General features: G+C 43.0%; 1 protein-coding gene across 1 annotated transcript in view; it reads right to left on the bottom strand.

Annotated features, from left to right (window-relative positions):
* Positions 1–21351, bottom strand: part of SLC16A8 (solute carrier family 16 member 8) — a 56954-nt gene that overhangs the window by 1768 nt on the left and 33835 nt on the right. Inside the window, exons 2-3 of the mRNA XM_078657729.1 lie at positions 5899–6042; positions 4230–5099 (exon numbers count right to left, since the gene is read on the bottom strand). Coding sequence (XP_078513855.1) covers positions 4230–5099; positions 5899–6042 — 1014 coding nt within the window. The remainder of the gene's footprint in view (positions 1–4229; positions 5100–5898; positions 6043–21351) is intronic.

Here is a 21351-nt window from a genome sequence, read left to right as displayed (position 1 = left end):
CATTTTAATTGACTTGCTTTTCTTGTTTTATGGTTTGTCTTTCTCCCCCATTTAAGTTCTTTTTTCTTTTCCACTATTGTTATGTAGAGCTGTGAAACTGCATTTGTATTAGAACTCTCTCCTACGACTTTTGCACACGTCCGTATAAGCGCTTTTTGCAGCTCTGTAGTGGTCATGTCTGCATAAGGCCTAACCCTTGGTTCTTGCCACTACCCTTTGCTGCCCAGGGTCTTCTCTGTATCTAGTGAAACAAGCACTGGCAAAGCCAATAAGTCTTGCCTCTGTTGCTTATTGGCTTTGCCAATGGTTTTCAGCCATGCTGCACAGCATCCCAGATACTGTGCAGCATGGCTAAAGTAAAAATTAAAAAAAGTTGACGCAGCCACCCTTGATAGTTTGTAGCCACGCACCATGTGACGCACCTCTACAAAATGACGGGGGTGCTTTTTTTCTTTTTTGTTACTGATCTGAGTTGGATCAGTCACTAAAAGGAAAGTAAAAGATGCAAAAGCATTTTTTTAAGGGTGAACATTGAGGGGGGCGAGAGCAACATGGAGTAAGGTAGGGGAATGTGGAAGCGACACGGAGGACGCTGTAACAATACAGGAGAGCGTGGGGATGGTGAAGCAACACGGGGTGTGAGGAACACAAAAGCAACACGTGTTAGAGATGGGGGAAGCAACAAGGAGGGCAGGGGCGAGGAAAGAAACAACAGGGAGAGAGAAGGAGGGGGTGGGTGGAGGAGTTGTTATGCTACAGTATGCCTCGCAACAGTCAGCACATGGACTATATAGTAGGCTGGACCTAACAAATCAGACGACAACAGGAGAGAAACAGTTTTAAAGCTTATCTTATTCACTAGCATTGTTTCAGAGTAATTGTGTAGGCCTCTTTCATTTAATATTTTGCATCACCTTCTGCAGCTTAACCGTGAGGCAACTCTTTTTGAAAGACAGTAAAATAGGTTTTATACTTTCCCAGTGCAGCCATCACTTTCTCTCATGCAGTGAGTCATTTATAAAAGAAATAAGTGCATATGCCCAAAGTTTTCGTAGAAGCTAGCCACCGGGGTTCTACTACCACTGCCGCCTAGGTTTGATTTAATCTCAATCCTCTTCCTCTGCCCTAGGCTACCTCTATCTTTATCTAACTCCTGCAGCTTCTTTTTCAACCCTGGGTTCTCTAATTGTAATTGTTTTTTCTTTCTTTCTCTTCCTCCTCCTTCCTTTTCTGCCTTTCTCTTATTTGTTGTGGATCTCTGTCTTGGTCCCCATATATGAGTGCCGGTGGGCCCGCCTACAACCACTGGCACACATGATGTACTTCACTTACACTTAATATACTCCTCACCCAATGCAGCCTTAATTTGTAAAATAATAAGTGCCAGGGCCCTGACCAGGAAACCACTGCCGCTTGCACCACCCATTGCCCCGTCATTGCTGCGATTTACGTCACAGGCACAGCTACTAATCATCTCTCTCACCTGCAAGTGCAACAGTTCAAACTATTCCAGGTCTCCAAAGCTAAAGAAATGGCTGGGGAGGCAAGTTTTAGTATGTTTTTAATGTATATTGTATTCACAAACAACCTTTGTTCTGCTCATCTCTAAATTAGATGAGCAGCACCACCATGTGGCAGACTGTCATAAGTGTGGTGATGTCTATTAAGTGCCAGTGCCGAACACCGGAAACCACTGGCTGAAATTAAGCACTGACCCAATGTATATTGCAAAGGTACCTTTTGCTGACCTCCTCATGCCCCCATCTAATTCTCACAGCACCCCAAGTTCTAATGTTTGATTCCTGCACTCACTCCTCTTCCTTTGCTCCGATTGCTTCCTCTAAACAACATTCCTGTAGTGATTTTTCCTTACCGTTTTCCAACTCATTCCTTCTGTTTTTGCTAAGATTTGAAATTAACTGTATTTCTGCACTTATTAAGTCCAACAAAACGAGATCAGAAAAATATGGAGGAGTAGGGCAAAACGTTTGGGGGAAGACCACCCTAAGGCAGACAGTTCTGACACTTTTAATACGCATTTGCTGCAAATCTGTTTTTTTCTTACTTTTCCGTAACCTCATTCCATAACACGCAGTAGCCTGTAAAGTTGTACTATATTCTTGATTTTCTAAAAAGGATGCATAATGGCAATTATGCAAGAATTAGGTGGGGATCCCAAGGGGAGGTGACAGAGAGGATCGTGGTAAGCAGGGGGGTACGCCAGGGATGCGTGTTTGCCCCCACCCTGTTTTCACTATTTATTAATGGGGTGGTGGAGCACCTTAATGGGGAGCCAACAGACGCTCCCACTTTGGCGGGGGAGGAAACACCTACCCTCTTGTTTGCCGACGATACTCTCTTGATCTCCAAGTCACCCGGCGGCCTCCAAAAGTTTTTAAATAGATTTAGCTCATTTTGTAACGATCAGGGGTTGACAATCAACACAAGTAAAACCAAATTAATGACTATCAACCCCTCCAAACGCTTTAGAAACAACATCACTCTAAATGGTGCTCCCCTGGATGTGGTTGAGTCCTTTGAATATCTGGGAATCCGGGTCTCGAAAAACATGAAATGGATTTCCCATTTGGACAAGATGCTTTTAAATCATAAAAGGGTGTCTGGGGCGATCGTCAGAGAACAACATCTGTCTGCGAGCAGGCCAATCGCCCCGGCGCTCGTCATTTATGATGGTAAAGCTTTACCTTCGGACCTTTACGGGGCAGAACTCTGGGGTATGGAGAACACTAGCGAGTTAGCTAAGTCTGAAAACAAGTTTTTAAGAGACCTCACTTCATTTCCCACCTCTACTCCCTTGAAGCCCTTATTCTATGACATGGGAAGGGGGACTATTCGAGATATCGCACGTCTATGCCCCCTGCTTTTCTGGGCGCACTTAGGAAGGACCACTGAGCTGTCCAAATATGCTGCTGCCCTCGATGAGTTGATGTCAGTCGACACAGGGAGCAGAATAAAATGGATAGTAGACCTTAAGCAGCTCATTGTTGATATTGGATTTAGCGAGGCATGGGCTAGACAGATCCCACCATCTAAGCAGGATCTAAAGTGTGCCTATTGGGATTGGGTGCAGATGCGTGATCTATCCAATTTAAAAGCTGGGAAACTTACTGAAGGGTTCTTTGAACACAAAACATCTGCAGATTAGAACCCTATCTTGATTTCATACAGGTTCCCAGGGACAGGGCCCTATACATGAAGATGAGATTAGGGACCCTGCCACTTAACAATGTGATAGCATCATGGAAGGGGCCAAATTCAGTGCCAGCCCCTTGCCCAAGTTGTGCCCTTCCCATTGAGTCTATTGCCCACTTTTTTCTAGCATGCCCGGCTTACGGGAAGGCCAGAATTAAATGGCTTAATCCAGTCTGTAAAACGTTAGGCCTTATGAATTATTGTGCTGCATTACGCATCCTGAAAACTGATACTTCCTCTTTGACATTGATATGTGGAGTAGCCAAATATCTGGGATGCGCCTGGTTGTTACAAACAAAGTTTCAGGCAAGAATGCAATAGGTCTTAAAATTTGACAGACATTGGGTGATAGATTTGACTAAATTATCCTCCTAAAAGATTAATAATGTTAAAGCTGCTATTCTTCCTTCTAGCCTTGTGATAATGGATTTCCACTTGTATATTTTTTTAGCTGTATATATTGTAGTTTTTTAATGGCTCTGAATTAATGTATATTATGATGGCTTTTAAAGGATCAATGTTTATACAATTTGGATTTTATATGTTATATTTTTATGATAAACTTTTTATCGAATACAGCTTATCTACTACTACTACTATGAGAATAATTGCTATTGTAAGTTCTATCACCATTTCTTTTCGTATATGAAAGGCAGGCAGTGCTGGGGTATCCACACCCGTGTGGGCAGCAGGGTGTCAGGACTACTCCTGCAAACTCTTTAGGCTAGGCCACTTTATTTGCATGATAATGGACGCCAAGTCTCTCATAGTCCTACGATTTTGCTTGGACCATGAAAAATTAGATTTTCTGCATTGCAAAAGGGGCCAGAGGGCCTCGAGTAGTAATTGATTCTTTTAATCCAAACCCTTTGATAAGGGCAGACCGAAGAGCCATTGTTTCTAAAATTGACTGGTAGCATCCAACCTCTACTTCCCTTGCTGCATATAGGTTATGTGAGCAGTGAACCCTCCATAAACCAGGCAGAATCATATTGTAGAACCTTGGTTTACTGTACCTGCGGAAGGAGGCCCGATGAGAACAGCCACAGCCTCGAAGAGCAGCACCAGACCAATGGCGCTCGAGAACGCCTGGGGCCCCACGGTCGCCATGAGCACCTCGAACTGTAGGGCCCCCACCATACCATAGGAGACCCCAAAGAAGACACAGAAGGCCACCAGTCCCCTATAGTCAACAGCCCTGGCACCACATAGATCCGTCAGTCCATTGAAGAGGATTGCAAGGCTGAAGAAGTAGGCCACGCGTGGCCTCACCTGGGGTAGTCCTGCGAGCACTCCACAAGATGGCCGTGCCACAATGTCGACAAAGCCAATGATCGACAGCAGAAAGGCGGCATCGCCATCAGGCACTCCCATGTCCTTGGCGTAGTTCACCAGGAGAATGGGAGGTGCAAAAAGTCCCAGGACAAGGCAAAACTTGGCGATGGTGTAGATGACAAAACCTTTGTTGGAGAAGATGGATAAGTCCAGAAGCTTCTTGGACTTCTTGACTTTACTGTTAAGGCAGCCTTTGTCATCAAGAATGTCCTTGTTGTTGAGGTCGGCCTTGTTGTCGATAGCTATACCTTCTTCTGCCCTTCCGATGGCCTGCATCTTCTTGGCTTCACACTTTTTATTTACCCCCTTCTGGTTTACTAGGGGCCTCATCAGGGCCCCGCATGCGCAGCAGTTCAGCAGTAGCCCCCCCATGATCAAGAAGCCACCTCTCCAGCCAAAGGTCTCCAGCAGGACCTGGTTCAGAGGAGAGAGGGTCGATAGGAAGACTGGGCTCCCGGCCGCTGCCAGCCCGTTGGCCAAGGGTCTTCTCTTGTCGAAGTAAGCGCCGAGCATGATGAGCGATGGCTGGAAGTTGAGAGCCAGGCCCAGCCCTGAAAATGGAAATAGATGGGATGGGTAACAGATGGAGGGAAGACAAATGAAACATACATTAGCTTTTGCCTTTGACGCTCTACACTACCATGGTTCAGATTGTCACACCAAGATGCCCATGCTCCATGCGTGCGGTGGTCAGGCGCGTATGCTGCCTGGATCCGCATGGAATGCTCAGCCTCTTGGCGATGGTGGAACAATTGTACACTTTGTGTGAGGGTGGGGCACATGGGTCTTTATGTGAGGTTAAGACCCCCAAGCTGGTTGTGTTAGGATGTTTAAGCTCCCTGTGTGAGGGTAAAATGCTTAGACTCGTTTTTGGGTGATAGTCTTCCTTGCAGGAGGGTGAAATGCTGGTGCTCCCCCTGTGAGGGTGAATCGGTGCTCACACAGTGAGGCTCTTCTTTCTAGGGTGAGATGCTTGGCTCCCTGTGTGGTGTATAAAGCCGGTGCTCCCGGGGGAGAGTGAGATTTTGCAAGGGCTTCCTTCGTGAGGGCTAGAGGCTCTAGATAATTGAGTGAGATGCTGTGTGGATGCCAATCGTGTGTGCAGGCGCTCATGGTGTCACGTTTACTCCCTATTTGAGAGCAAGGTACCCAAGAATCAATATTATCGGGTAATAGCCTCTGCTCTACAGCAGACTTCATCTAGTGCATGAGACAATTGCAGCTTGGAAGGGGAATGCTGGGGGCGATGCCCTAATATATCCACTAGGCTTGGGTCTGTTGTCCATTGTGGCAGTGCTACCGTGCCCTTGACGTGTCCCTCTAATGCGTCACCTCCCTACAAGCACCAACCTGTTAACATGCCGGCCGTCAGGTACAGTTGTAGAATGTTGGTGGCAAAGGAGGCCAGGATCATGCCAGAAGAGGCCAGCAGTCCCCCCACCAGCATGACTGGGCGGCATCCATACTTGTTCACCAGGATACTGGAAACAGGGCCTGTGGGTGGGAGAGGGTAATGTTAACCAGGATATTACCAGCCGTCGAACTGCATTAAAACAAGCAAGGGAACTTTGATACTGTGCACAATGGGGGCATGGCGGGCGAGTAAGCGTGGGGTATGGTCAAAGGAATGGCTAAAAAAAATCTAAATATTCTGTATCTTTTTTCGGTCTTTCACCTTCAGGTATGTATATATAAAATAACACACAGCTTAAACTTCAAATAAATGCAAGGTAGGCTAATCAGTGGTAAATGCACTTTCGAACTTTATGAAACCTCGATTAAGTAATGCACTGCAGAGGTCTGTGTCTGTAACCAGAGAGACATGGAAGTGAACCCTGATTAGAGCAGGGGGGAATAGATAGGGGATAACACGGGCCCCTGCGGCACAAGGGCCTGTGTTACATCCCTTTAAAAAGCACACACTTCACAGTTTAGCTGGATACTCCTTTCCAATACCACTCAAAAACAATAAATCTGTGTCATCAGGAAGCATCAGGTGATTCCATTAATCAAAGCCAAACACCCTTTACATTTGCAGATTAACCAGTTGTGCACATTTACATTTCTTTCAGGCAGCAGACACCCTGGCAAGAAGGCTTGTTTAACTCTTTGCCCACCTTTGGTTTCACAGCACAGAAGATTCCCTGCCTTACCCTTCAGCTTAAGCATTTCAGCTCTCTGAATTAACTGTCCCGGGACGGTTAACTTTTCACAGAAAGTAAGGGGACTGTTTTCCTTAAATTAAAAAAGTACGGGCACGTCGTGCCCCTCTGATCCCACCCACTTTTATCACTGGATATTACACCACACAGCAAAAAGAGCATGCATATCCCACATAATTCAGCACACCAGGGCACTGCTACATGCACAGTCACAGATCAGGGCTCTGTAGATCTCACACATGTAGGCCATCATGACACTGCAAACACAAACACCAAACACACACCATCTCAGTGCTGTAGCCCTGCCCTCACAACGCATCTGAGCATTGTTGTCTCCCACACAGCACATCAGAACAGTGCAGACCACAAATACACTCAGCACATCAGCATTTTATAGATGGAAGGATAGGGTCTCCATACAGATGAGTCTGGAGTTACTGAGGTAGGGAGTAAGTTCTTTATTCCCTCTTAGGTACATGCAGACACAGCCTTACAGCTCCTATCAGGAATCCATCCTCCTTCCATCACTAGTTACCTGCCAGGCTATCCCCAGCACACAGACCCAAGATCCCACGTCTCATCACACACTTACTGCTCCATATTTAACATTATACAGCATTCCCATTCTGCCCCCACACACACAGCCATACCAAGCCATTACATCATCCCCTTTCCTTTCTGGACAACCGAGTCAAGCTACACCACGACACCCCCCCCTTCAAATTACAAATGTCAAACGGATGCAACAATAATTCAGAAACAACAAGACAAACTCCCACCTCTTCTTCCTCTTCCACAAGCAACAACACATGCGGCCTGATGGACAACCCAGTCATAAACACTCAAAGGTGCATCCCAACAATCCACAACTCCCGAAACCAATCCGCACCAGTTAGCCAAACCAACCTGCCCAAGATCGAGACACCAAACCACCGGAATCTGCACAAAGCTCCTGCTCCTCTGGATGCTGCTGAACATCAGATAGACCATCTCTTGAACACAATGCTGATGGAAACGACTCATAACAAACGTTCAAACAACAACGCAGGCCAGTTCTCCCACTCCTAACACCAGTCCATTTCTGTGCACTGGACCAGCATCCTAATGTACCAGGTCGAGGACGCCAAGTATATGCACATGTTGGATGCTGCCATCCATATGCAGCAATGAGTGGCCGCAGTACACGCAAGCTAAAATACTCACACACCAACACTCCAACGACACAAACAGCAATGTACTCTGCCGCCAGTACTACGTAGCTGTCATGTTTTTTTCCCATTTGTACATAGTGACGACTAGTCCCAGAGTGCTTATATATGAAGCAAAAACACTGTCAACACCTCCACCAACATACTTCGCCTCCACAACCATGCATTCATCAAATCTACCCACAAGCACACACTGACAACTGGTATTGAGAACGTTTATGTGATGGCACAATCCACTACATCAGCCCCTTTCCTTACAAACAGGACAGTCCTTCCCTCCTCTCTTTTCTGTGGCTTTTTTGTATTGATATTACAACCATAAAAATCCCATCAGGATACTGTTGTGAGCAGAAGCCAGACAAAATAAAGCAACTCGGGCAGTACTCTAAATGGAGCAAGGTCTGGGCACAGGCAAACCAAAACAAGAAATGGCAAAGCAAATAAGTCTTGTGTTGGACTCCAGCCCTTAGCCTGTGTCAGTTATTTGTTTTAGAATGGTATTTGTTGGGGAAGCTTTCAAGCCCTCATCAATCTAAAAAATAAAAATATTTTTGGCCGCAAAAAGCACACATTGCCACAGAGGTCCCTGGAATGTAAGAGAACTACTTTGTGTGTGGTGGTGTTCCATGTGAAAGGGAAGACAAATTTTACTCACAGGGAAGTTAGCCATTGGCTGAGTTGCGTTGACCCATTTCCACAAGTTGTGTGCTGTAGTGGGTGGAAGAAAAGTTTGAATTACACAACAGACCAATGGACGAAGCGGGTTGGCTGAAAGCCCCTATAAGTATATTATTCATATAATTTTAGTAAAATCAAAAGGTCTTGGCTAAGACAAGCCCTAAAAATAGGAACTGAGTCAGGGCCCAATGTAGCCTTCTTCTTTTGTTTGTCATTTACTGGCTGAAGGAAAAAAAAACTGCCTCCCTGAAACATGTTACTGCTTTAGGGAAATGTTATTTGAAGACCCCTTTGTGACACGAGGACTAGGCAACATGGCGGATACTCCAGTTTATCTTTGGTGTTTCAGTACTTAAAACGTGAATATAGCATGTTACATCGCATGCTATTACAACGCGGCCGCTACAACAACCGTGTTGTTAGTATGCAATACCCTTACATCACAAGTCATTACGACTTGCTTTAGGGGGCGCGCTGGACTTAGGGATAGTATTATTTACTATTCCTACTCCAGTTTGCGCGATAGCACGGAAGGTGTTGGATTTCATATCCAATACCTTAGCGCCCCCTACAGCAAGTCGTTCTTATGACTTGCGATGTAAAGATATTGCGTACTAACAACGCGGTCGTTGTAAAAACAGTGTTGTAAAAGCACTGTTTCATTCAAGCTGAATTGGCAAGTTATGTTTCTTAGGTTTCAATTTAGTTTCCCAACTTTGTTACTGCTTTTGACCAAGGATAAAAGTCCTATTTCAACTGTTAATTAACATTTCCTGCTGCTCTTTATTTTTGATTTTGATTTGTCCAGTAAGGCTCCATTTATGAACTTGTCAAGCACAGGATTCTATTTCACATCTCAGGTTGTGCTCTTAGTTACATAGCCTGCTCCTCTCATAAAGGTTTCTCGCCACACCCGTTTTGTTTTGCAAAGAACTGGGACATGATTTAAAGTTGATTTTTGACAGAAGAGCCTACATTTTATGCAGGATATGCTCAATCTGGAGATGACCCTGCAGGCACTATTAACCCCATGTTCGCAGAAATTCTGTTTTGTATTTAGTACTTCCTTCACTCATCTTGAGGGTATTCGATTACCTCTCAACTATAACCCAGGCACTCAGTAATTGTTTTCTCAAGCACTCAGGAATTGTTTTGGGATGCGGGACATGCTGGGTACAGCCAAACCATAGTGCAAGTTAGATCACATCTCTCAGGGATAGAAAATGTGATTTCTAAAAAAGGAGAGTCTCCATTTTAGGGACTTTAAAACAAAGTGTGTGCACTCATCTGAGCCATTTCCGACCATTGCTAAACTTAGGCGACCCAAAAATGTGTATATAGTTGAAATCTGCGGATTCTAAAAAAGGTCATGCCCAGAGATCACTGAGTGAGAACATATGCTTTCAGTGCCTGGTAAGCCTGCTGGGAGCAGTGCCTATGGTGTACAGGGGTGGCTAAGGTACTCCATGCAGCTTGTGGCTGGAGACAAAGCCCTACCATCAATACACTTGGGGCATGGTGAATGGTGTCCTCAAAGTGTAAGGGGGATCAAAACTGAAAACAGTTAATGGCTGAAAGCCCTCTTCTCAATATCTTGAGGCTGTTGTTGCCAGGCCCTGTACCCATTATACCTGGGAAAAGATGAAGCTCGTGCTGATCAGGTGGCGGGGGTGCAAGACAAGCATGAAGGTGATGCTTTGAAAGAGTAAAAAGTCAGCACCGTCAAAGGTCATTACCAGGCGACTGCGGTGGCAGCATATTCCATGGCCAAATGTCATGCGCATCACCCAGCACCTTTTGAGTGTAGGCCTCACTCATCACCCAAGGGGAACAACTTATAGGATATGCCTGGTGGATAATGGATCCGGGTGCTCCGACCGTCTGAAGGTGATAACGAGCAGGTAATGGGGATGACTGAACTGGGGGCAGAGTATGACTGCAAAGAGATCCTACGGTATACCAAAGGGCTGATCACTTCATAGGTTGTCCCACAACTCCATCAAGGTTCTTGTGTAGCTCTTTAAAGCAGGGCATCTTCCTCTGTGTGGTTGTGGCCACTGAACCTGGAGGAAGTCAATGTTCATAACACTGTGACACATGTTCGACAGAAAGTACCAAAAGATAAGGCACCTATCCTCCCATTTGTTGAGGCATTTATTAATCCAATTGCAGATATTTGTAAGAAGTCACCTTCGACTTTGGGGATCTCTATAACCATACTGAGGAAACACAGACCTCTGTTGGAAGATCTTTTTAACTTGACCATCATATTCGGTGAACCCTTTGATAGATGTTGATGCAAGGGGGATGCCCAATGCTTTTCCACCTTTGCCTCTTGATAGTCTGTGAATAGGTTTTTGCCTCAGGCTTATAAGCCTTGAACTCTTTCAATGTGGTCAAGACGTTTCGTCACGTACCGATGCCTGCTGTGGCACTTAATGGAGAAGGCGATTGACCATATCCATGTGGCGGAGGTGGAAGCTTTGCCACTAGTCATGACTGATTAAAACATTTGATTCATCGGGCCCAGACTCGGATGATTCTTGTGCTAGGAGGAGGATCACCACATCATCAATAATGAGACTGCCTCCTTCGGTTGTCTGATTTACCTCCTGACTTACACCTTGGTGGTAGAAGTTTCTTTGGTGACATGCATTCAGGCAAACAGGCTTTTCACTTATGTTGAAGACATTGGATTGGACTGAGTAGGAAGTAATGCCTCCATGCCTACTGTGAAGGCAAATGTATGTATGTATGTGGTATTTCTATAGCACAAACCTAGACAAAGGCAGCGACCTTCTGTACAGGGTCAAAGACAATCATAAAACCAATGAGTGACAGTTGAGGTAGCGGCGTTATGGACTCTTAATACATTCTGATGCAGTATTCTTTGAAGAGGTGTGTCTTCATCGCTTTCCTCAATTGAAGCAGCGTTAGGGTGGTCCTGGTGGATACAGGGAAGTTGTTCCAGCTCCTGGGTGCATAGATGTGAATAGATGCAAAAAGGCTTGCTGCCTTCTATTGTTGTTTGCATTTTTTCATTTCTTAGTCTTCAGTATGGGTCTTCCGGGAACCACAAAAGATGATGAGACTGAATGCAAGATAAGCGACGTGCTGGTAATGATGGCTTTATAAATGATGCCACTGGTTTTAAAGATGGTGCGATCCAACAAGGGGAGTAAATGGAGTACCATCAGTATGGGGATGAAGTGACCATATTTCTTCACGCCCGAGAAGAGATGTGTGGTGCGGTGGTGTCTAGGAGGCCCTTCAGAGGTGCCAGTGTGGAGCCTGGGTTTCCAGGGTGCTGGTCGTACCTCCATCCAGATTCTAGATTATGAGGGCTTGATCAGCAGTTCTGAAGTCACTTCGCCCACCTGTGAGGCATCAGAAGCTCCAGATAAGATACTATATGGGGCAGAGTGATAGTGAAGCAGAAAATGGCATCTCAGGCTTTGACTATGGTGATTAGGTGGTCCGGCAAAGCTGCTTTGAGAAGTTCTTTAAGTCACACAACTCTAGAAATAGGAAAGGGTTCCTCAGATATTAAAGAAGAGGTACAGATTCCCATTGAAGAGAATTCCCTCACCCCTAAAACATCTCACTGCAGGAGGTCACTGAAAGCTGTCACAAATGTTACACCTGTGAACTAGAGAAGAGTGTGCTGCTGATAAAATGGAATGGGAGTTTTTTCTCAGGTACTTTTTTGTATGCCAGAAAGAGGATATTAAGCCTGAGGTCCCTAAAAGATGTGAGATCGCTCAAAAAATACATAAGAATGGCCAGGTGCAGAACTGTGTCTTTAGAACAAACTGAAGCAGTGCTGCAAAGAGACTGGGCAAGATGATTGCTTTCATCAAAAAAAAAAAAAAGATTTTTATTTGTATTGGTACTCGACAGAGGACCACAAATGTAACATTAAACAATCAATAAAAGAAAAATTGCATCACTAATCAATATAGAAATAACAAAGATTTTAAAAATTTATAAAAATTATAGCATACGAGTTCATTTGGTGGCTGTTTACGCACTGTTGTTAGTTCTTTTACCGTTGTAATTCTGCAAGTGCGATATATAGGATCAAGATATCTTGCGCGTGCCATTGTTACGTTAGGACTAGGGCATACAAATAGTAAATGCTCGATAGTCTGATTACCCCCTTGGCAAAGAGAACATAGTGAGGATCCTCCGGGTGACCATCTTGATTTAAAAGATTGCACAGGTAATATGCCTAGTCGTAACATTGTGATAGCCCTCCTTGCGCTATGCGTAAGGGAAAACCCAATGTATGGCTGGATTTGTTTGTACTCCAGTAATTCTATGAAAGGTTTGTAGGTAAATAGTTTATTACAATGTGCAAGATCGAGTTCATAGCTCAATTTTGGGGTAAAACATTTAAAAAAAAGTTTCAGTTGTGATACAGACCAGGAAAGCAAAATGTCCGGACAGATTTTAGCCATTCGAAATACAGCAGTCATATTCCCTAGAACAGTTTGTTTTGCGGCTTCTGAATCGAAAGTTTCGTTTTTCAGCAGGAATCTTAATGTTCCCTCTTTTGCATGGAGGAGGTTGTAGGCCCACCTAATAACATTAGCCACGGCCGTAGCATAAGAACTTGTGATGGAAAATTCTAATCTTAACGCTTGAACTGGTATAGAGTCTGAGACCTTCATAATTCTTTTTAGGATTTTTCCTTCTTTGCGATCCATATAATCCCACTGCTTTATAGGGATATATTCCGTCGCATAGGATAGAACAGGAGGGATCTTCACTCTGTATATTTTTAACAGTGAGGAAAAATGCCTATTACCAGTAGCACTATAGAGTCTAGAAAGTGCTCCAGCATGTAGATCGGATTTCTTTATTAAGTTATTTATATGTTTTGTATTTTTTAAGTTCTTTGAGAGAATCCTGCCAAGGTATATATATTCATCAACTTCGTCAATCTTTTCTCCGCCGAGCCTCCAGTTGTATTTAGCACTTTGTTTCCTACCAGAAAAGGCTACAATTTTTGTTTTCTTTATATTGGGGATTAAAAAAATTTCTTTTGAATATTTGTGTAGGATGTCTAGTAGTTTTTGCAGTCCAAAAGGAGTGAGATCTAACATCACTATATCATCAGCGTAAAGCAACGCATGAATACTTTGTTTATCGATTTTGGGAGGCAAACTTGAGCCCTGTTGTAGCTGATATGGTAAGTCACTGAGATATAGGGAGAATAGTATAGGGGCCAAAAGACACCCTTGTTTAAGACCGTTAGCTGTATTTATTATTTTCGTTAAACCTTTTTCGCCCCCCATTTGTACTTGACACCAGGTGTTGGTATGGAGGCTTACTATGACCTGTAGCAATTGTTCTGGTATACCAAGACACCTTAATTTATTCCATAGTGTTGGTCGATCGACACGGTCAAACGCAGTAGAATAGTCTATGAATGCTGCGTATACAGCCTGAGTTTTCCGTGTTACGTATTTATCAAGGATAACCTGGATGATTGCAATATTGTCAGTAACAGAGTGTTTGGGTCTAAAGCCAGCTTGAAACATAGGTATTAGACCCAGTGAGAAGGCCCAATCTTTCAATCGTTGTAATACCTCTGCGGCAAAAAAAATTCCGGTGGCATCCATCAGTGCTATTTGACGGTAATTTCCTGCTATGTTTTTACTCCCCTTTTTGTGTATGGGAATGATGATACTCCCCTGCCATGATTTTGGTACTTGTCCAGTCTTGAAGATGTGATTGAAGAGTGGTGATAGCATCTGACTCCACTCCTTGGGGTCTGCATGCAAGACCTTGATGGATGTTTGATCTGGGCCGGAGGCACCAGTGTTTCTTGCTTTTCGAATATATGTTTCTACAGATATTGCCGTGATTTTAGAAATTTATGAATTATGCTTTTCCATGATGTTATCGGCGCTTTTTTCATCTAGTATAGTCAGATTTGCTTTATAAAGATCAGTCAAATAAGTTTCCCAATCTTTTGGTGGAACCGGTATGGCTTGTAATTTCTTTTTTGTTCCAGTTATTTTAGCGATTAGGGACCAATATTTGCGCTGATTATATTTTTTGCTGCTATTTGGATGTCGACCCAATTCCGATCTTGTAATATTTTTTTATAGCTAAGTTTCTCTCTTCTCAATTGATTTTTTAGTTTATTGATTTCTTTCTATTTTGAAGGAGAAAAATACGCATATTGAGCACGTATCAATTTATTGAGCTTTTTCTTAGTTATTGAATTCCAGATATTATTTTTATTTTTCTTCTTTTTGTTTCCTGTTGTACCCTGTTGAAACATATTTAATAGTACGTCTTTTAGTTCCTTGATTATGTACTCAAAGTTTGCTATTGGGTCATCTGAGTATGTTTTCTTTAAAAATTGAGAATATTTGATCAGAGCTGATATTTTGTCCATAGTTGTTGAATTCCAGAAGATACGTCTCTGTTCACTTTGTACCAAGATTGTATTTCTACAAAAAGATGATCTGTCCTGCAGCTGTAGGGTTTGCCAACCAGCAGGTGGTTAAATGCATCAATGCATGATCACTATCTGCTGTAAAATTAGAGTGCAAATACGTAACTGTTTCCAGTAAGTCCATAGTACAGATGATATAGTCTATAATAGAAAAGGACCCATTTCCCCGTCTAGTGTACGATGCCGGAGTATCTCCTTCGACATTACCGTTCAAGATTACCCCATTTATGTTAGGCAATGCTGATAGTAACATTTTACCTCTTTTATCTGAATGAATACCTTTAGGGAACTGTGGAGTTGTAATTTCCAGTGATTCTTCTTTATATATATTTTCCCACTTTCTTATTTCGGAGTTGGAAATTTTTCCGTTAAGGTCGCCCATAATTATATAAGACAGATGAAGTTGGTCTTCTATTATCTCCGTAATGGTTTCCATGATATCTACAAATAGGGTACCTTGCTTTTTACCAGGAGGGGCATAGATGTTGAAAAGCAGAATTGCATTTTGTGAGGCAGTATTATGCGATTTTAAGGAAATCTTAATGCACTGTAAGTTATCGAGGTTGGTTTCAACAATCTCCTGGGCCCACAAATATTCTTCCCTCAATAGAATTGCCAAACCACCTTTAGCATGGCCCCGGTTAGTTGCTTTTGCTGGTATATCGTAAACATAGTAGCCTTTCTGGGAGAAGGGTTCGGTTGCCCAAGTTTCTTGCAGAGACAAGATATCAGGCTGGTTATTCGTGGCTGCAATCATTTTGGTTTTAGTTTTTCCAGCCATATTCCAAGATGTTATCTTTAATCCATTGTTAAACAGGGTGTTGCAGGCAAGTAAAGGTTTTATTGCTATTCAGTGTCTCCGATACCCAAGACCAGGACTTTTCAGTGTCGGTGACTTCCTTCTCTTTTGAATCTCGGTACCAGACTGCCCTTTCCCCGTTATTCAGTTGAATTTTCAAAGTATCCTCCCCTGGATATGTAGATCCTGAGTAACTTGATCCTGAATCTCCTGGTGCAGAAGAAATTCTAAAAGGATTTTTGGATTGCGTGCTAGAAATTGGTCGCGTATGATCATTAAACATTTTATAAGTTTTGTTTTCCTTGGGTTCCGATTTTTCAATTACATCATATCCACATTTATGAAGTATCTCTTTTTCGTTTAGAATGATCCCAGGAAGAACTGATGACCAAAATGTTACCATCGCTATTTTGATATTATCTTTTTTGGGGAAAGTCACTAAATCTATTTCATTACTGGTCAATGATTGTAGAGGCCATATGTGTTGCAGAAGATTGATTATCCTACCTCTATTGAGCGGAACATTATCAGTTGGAAAAAGTTCTTCGAATTGTAATAGTTTAGACTGTGTCTTTTCACCACATTGAGAATACTTGTCATCGCCTTCTCTGACCCCTATATTTCTGTGTCCTGTCTTTATAGGTATCCTGGACGGAAGGTATTCATCTGCTCTTGGGTTCAGTATTTGTATTTTCTCTACAATGTTTCTCTCAATGGTTTCAACTTTTTTTGTTGAGTAAGGCTTTATAGTTTTGTCATCTTGTTCCTCTCGTTGTTTTTGAGGTGTGATAGATTTTTGAAATGTAAGCTTGCGGGTTTTCTTTTTGTGAATCCTTCTTAATGGTTTTTTCCTCCTTTTTTTTTTCCTCCTTCTTGCTTAATTTCCATATTTTTATTAATTATTTCTCCTTTTACAGTTTCAGATGTATTTTTAGTACAGATGTCCTGATCGTATTGGACAGAATCGTTTTTGTGCATATCAGTTTGGGTCGGTTTTGAAAAAATTGGATATTGTTTTACATTTTTTAAAGGTTTTTCTCTAAATAACTTTTTTAAGGAGTATAATATAGATTCATTTTGAGTTTCCAACTTTTCCCTTTTTTGTGTTTCTGTTTGTACTATTTCTGGTGTCTGAGTACTAATATCACGTTTTGTTAGTTTTTGTACATTATTGATAGATTGATTCTTTTGCACTTGCTTAGTGTTAGCGGTTAGTTGATTTTCCGCCGCTGCGAAGGTCTCTTTTTTCCTTTTTTCTTCTACTAGAAACTTTAGTATACCGATTTGGACATCCAGAGTTTGGTCGGAATTTTCTAGAATATTTCTTAAAAATGAGAGAACCGATTCCAATATTTCTTGTAGGGAAAATAGAGCCTTTGACATTGGTGTTGCACTATTAGCAAAATTATTGTTTTTGATTATGAAAGGATCCAAAGAGGAATCAAGTTCAAGAGCTTGTTTTAATGATTTTTTCGAGAGACTATTAGATAACTTTAAATCAGAATTGTTTTCGATTGGCTTCAGATTTTTTGCACTTATATCCTCAGATTTGTGTAGGCTCCCACAACCTCTTATAGGAATTGAGGATTTTAAGAGAATCGCTTCATGGTCCTGGGATTGTAGATCATGTGAAGAATAGTTGGAGTTGTTATCAGGGTCCACAGCACTTAAATTTTGAGTTACATGAGGTATCGATGATGAGCACATGTGTTCCCCTATACTTGTGTGTGGATTAAGGATATTTTCTATTTCCGGGATATTCATATCTAGTTCCCTTTTAGATGTTAGAGCAGAGAAGTAGTTGCTAATAGCCGGGGTCCGAGTAATCCGGCCGTCTTTTATTGCTTTATCTGAGGATTTCCTGACTGCTTCCTCAGTGCCCATTCGCTTCATGAATATAGTGCGAGAGCGTAATTTTTTAAATCCCATTTCACTTTCCTATCGGAGACCTAGTGATGTTAGTGATGCAGGTCTCCCCAGAGGATCGCTTTATTGTTGCTATTAGAGATTCAGCACGATTCTCTATCACTCGTCACCTTGCTTTGTTGTACACTTACCGCATTTATATGGTTAGGGGTCCTTATCACAAGACTACACTGTAGGTGTGGATTTTGGGCGCAGATGTTAATGGGGTGGCCCGTCCCGTCCTTGTACGTCCCCGGACGGCCACAGACGGCCCGCCCTTAGCCCGGGCTTCGCCCCGTGCTCCGACCCGCGCGCGTCCTGCGATGCGCGTTATAGGGTTTAGTTAAGTAGTGTTTCCAGTTATGGGGGCGTGGCACTGGGATGGGGCGCGGCTCACGCGGGAAGAGGACCAGGCTGAAGGTGTTGTATGCTGGTCCTCGCAGTCCCGGGGCCGGCGCCTCTCCCTCCTCTGCGGCCACGAGGTGATTAGATGATTTCCTGCCAAGTCCAGCAGCAGGTATGGAGGGTGATGAGCTACTCCAGTAGCGAGGGCAATTCAGGCAGAACAACAGCAGCGTCTGTTTCACGAGCGGCTCCCGCGAAGCGGGGGCCGCGAGAAGTTATTGGCGCTGGCTGGAGGCGTGTCACTGGGAGGGGGCGCGGCTCACGCGGGAAGAGGACCAGCTGAAGGTGTTGTATGCTGGTCCTCGCAGTCCCGGGGCCGGCGCCTCTCCCTCCTCTGCGGCCACGAGGTGATTAGATGATTTCCTGCCAAGTCGAGCAGCAGGTATGGAGGGTGATGAGCTACTCCAGTAGCGAGGGCAATTCAGGCAGAACAACAGCAGCGTCTGTTTCACGTGCTTTCATGTTCCAGTTTTGTTAGCTTGCAATGTATCTATGTTCAAGTGAGAAGACGCGCAATTTTAACTAAGGAATCTGCTTTTCACCTTATATCGGCCCCTCGTGTTCTCAAAGGTGCTAATATTGGTTGCTGCACAATGATTCTTGCAAAAGACGCAGATATCTGGACCAAATGACTTTTTTAAATTTTTTTTATTCTTTATTGTTCAATTCATAGCATGTAATACATACACTATCAGTTATTCAAACTACTTAATGCAGACATTAACTTAAACTATAAAAAGTAAATAATACATTTCTAGTCACAACGACTTCTCCATATGATGTAGCATGGGTCCCCAAATTTGTGCCCCCAGTGTTTTCTTCTTTAATGATTTTGTACAATACAAGCTATATTCCAAGTTAAATACATTATAGAACTTTGCTCGCCACATCTCAAATGATGGGGCTTTGGACTGAAGCCACACAGAGGCAACACATAATTGAGCTACAGCAGCAGCCATAAATATAAGGTACCTGAATGGATAGCAAGCCAGTACAGTCTGAGTACCCCCACCCACTCCTGCTAGCATTACCTCTCTAGATAGACATACATCAACCCCTGTAATCTCCGTTAAGAACTGCACAATATGGTTTCTAAACTGAGTTAACACTGTACATTCATAGAATATATGTATAATATACGCTTTTTCAGTCTGACCTGAAACATTTTCCATCATGGGACCCCCCCCCCCCACTTCATAATTTTTACTGGGGGGTTGTGATACAAGTTAAACAGAGTTTTGTAATGTTGAGTACGTAAATTCACTGTCAAAATGACTTTAGCTGCCATATCTATTGATTGCTGCACATATGTGTCTGTAGTCCCAAATCGTTCCCTCCACTTAGCATCTTGGTTCTCTATATCATCCGGTTGAGCTTCAATCAATATTCCATATAATGTCCCTATCTTAGCTCTTTTTTTGACTGCCTCTACTAAAGTGTTGGGACCAATCTCAATCTTTCTATAAGGTTTACTTAAAAAATCTCGGATCTGTAAAAATTGAAAGAAGTAATTTTTAGGCAAGTTATACTGTTCAGTTAAGTCGGAGAAGGAAGCGAGTAGCCCACCACAATAAATATCGCCTAAATGTCTAATCCCCTTATCTCGCCAGCTGCCCATCTTCGTATCCCAAAAAATAGTGGGAAATATATCTGTGGAATTCAGAGGTGTATAATAATTTATTCGGGTTATTGAAGCAGTTCTACATATTATCCTCCACGCTTTATATGCTGTGCTCATGACCTTAAATCACGTTCTTTTAAAATAGCTAGGTTCCAAAAATGTTAATAAAGCCTCGCTGGCCTGTGTCCTCATCAGCATTTGATATACATTAGGTGCTTCTGCTAATTGAGCTTCCTCTCCAGTCTCAAGATACCACATATTTTGTAGGAGGTTGGCTAAATAATAAAGTGTAAAATTAGGTACTGCCCATCCCCCACGCTCTAAAGGGAGCGTCATATACTTCGTGGCCCATCGAGTTTTCTTTTGTTCCCAAATAAACCTATCACAAATAGATTGTCATTTCGAAAGTTGTAAACGTGTCCGTTCCAACGGAATCGCCCTGAAATAATACATTGCCTTAGGGAGTACACACATTTTGAGCACATTACATCTCCCAACCATTGACAGATGCAGACATTCAACCCTATCCAATTTCTGCTATATCTGCCCAAATGACTTCCACTACAGCATGAAGTGACATCCTAATTTTTATTCCCAGATACCTGGCTTCGGCCGTAACCCATCCTTCTCCAGGACAAAGACCTTCAGTACAAACAATCTGTGTTTTAGAAACATTCAGCTTATACCCAGCCACTTCCCCGAATTTCTGAGTCAAGTTCTCAATCTCCCTGACCGCTTGCTCTGGATCAGATGTTACTACCGCTATGTCGTCGGCATAAGCTAAGACATGCACTTGATAATGTCCACACTTCATTGACTTAATCCCTTTGTTTGTTTCCAACAAAAGCAACAATGGGTTAATGTAGATAGCAAAAAGCATGGGCAAACAAGGACACCCCTGCCTTGTTCCCCTGCTAATGTATACCGGGGGTGACTCTTTACCAATTGTACATATTTTCGCTCGAGCACTTTTATACATGGTTTGTATAGACTTAATGTAGCGGGTCCCAAACCCATTTTGAGCATGACAGGTCACAAAAAAGACCATGACACAGGGTCAAACGCTTTTTCAGCGTCTAAGAGGATTATGCCTAATTTTTTTTGCTGTACTTTAGCATAGTCTATCATTGCAATCACTCTATGTAAGTGATTAACCATGCTCATGCCCGGTATAAAGCCATGTTGTTGCCTAGAGACCAAAGGAGCAATAACTTGAGCCAGCCTAGCTGCAAGCATTTTTGAGTATAGCTTACCATCTGCATTTATCAGTGATATGGGCCTGTACGAACCGGGGAGTCTCGCAGATTTGTCTTTCTTTTTAAAAACCACAATATTGGCATCATCCCCAGAGGGTGGTGGATTACCAACTTGAGCCTCAAGAAATGTAGCCAGCATATCTTCTTTTATAGTTTGAAAAAGTATACAATATATCTCCAATGGGAGCTTATCTGGTCCTGCCGCTTTACCCTGGATAATGAACCCAATGCTTACTCAAGCTTTGACATTATGATCGGGGCTTCTAGCACTTCACGCTCTTCTTGTCCAAGCCCTGT

This window comes from Lissotriton helveticus, chromosome 1_1, assembly GCF_964261635.1.
Source record: "Lissotriton helveticus chromosome 1_1, aLisHel1.1, whole genome shotgun sequence".
Classification (NCBI taxonomy): Eukaryota; Metazoa; Chordata; class Amphibia; order Caudata; family Salamandridae; genus Lissotriton; species Lissotriton helveticus.
This window is presented reverse-complemented; position numbering and strand designations above follow the sequence as displayed.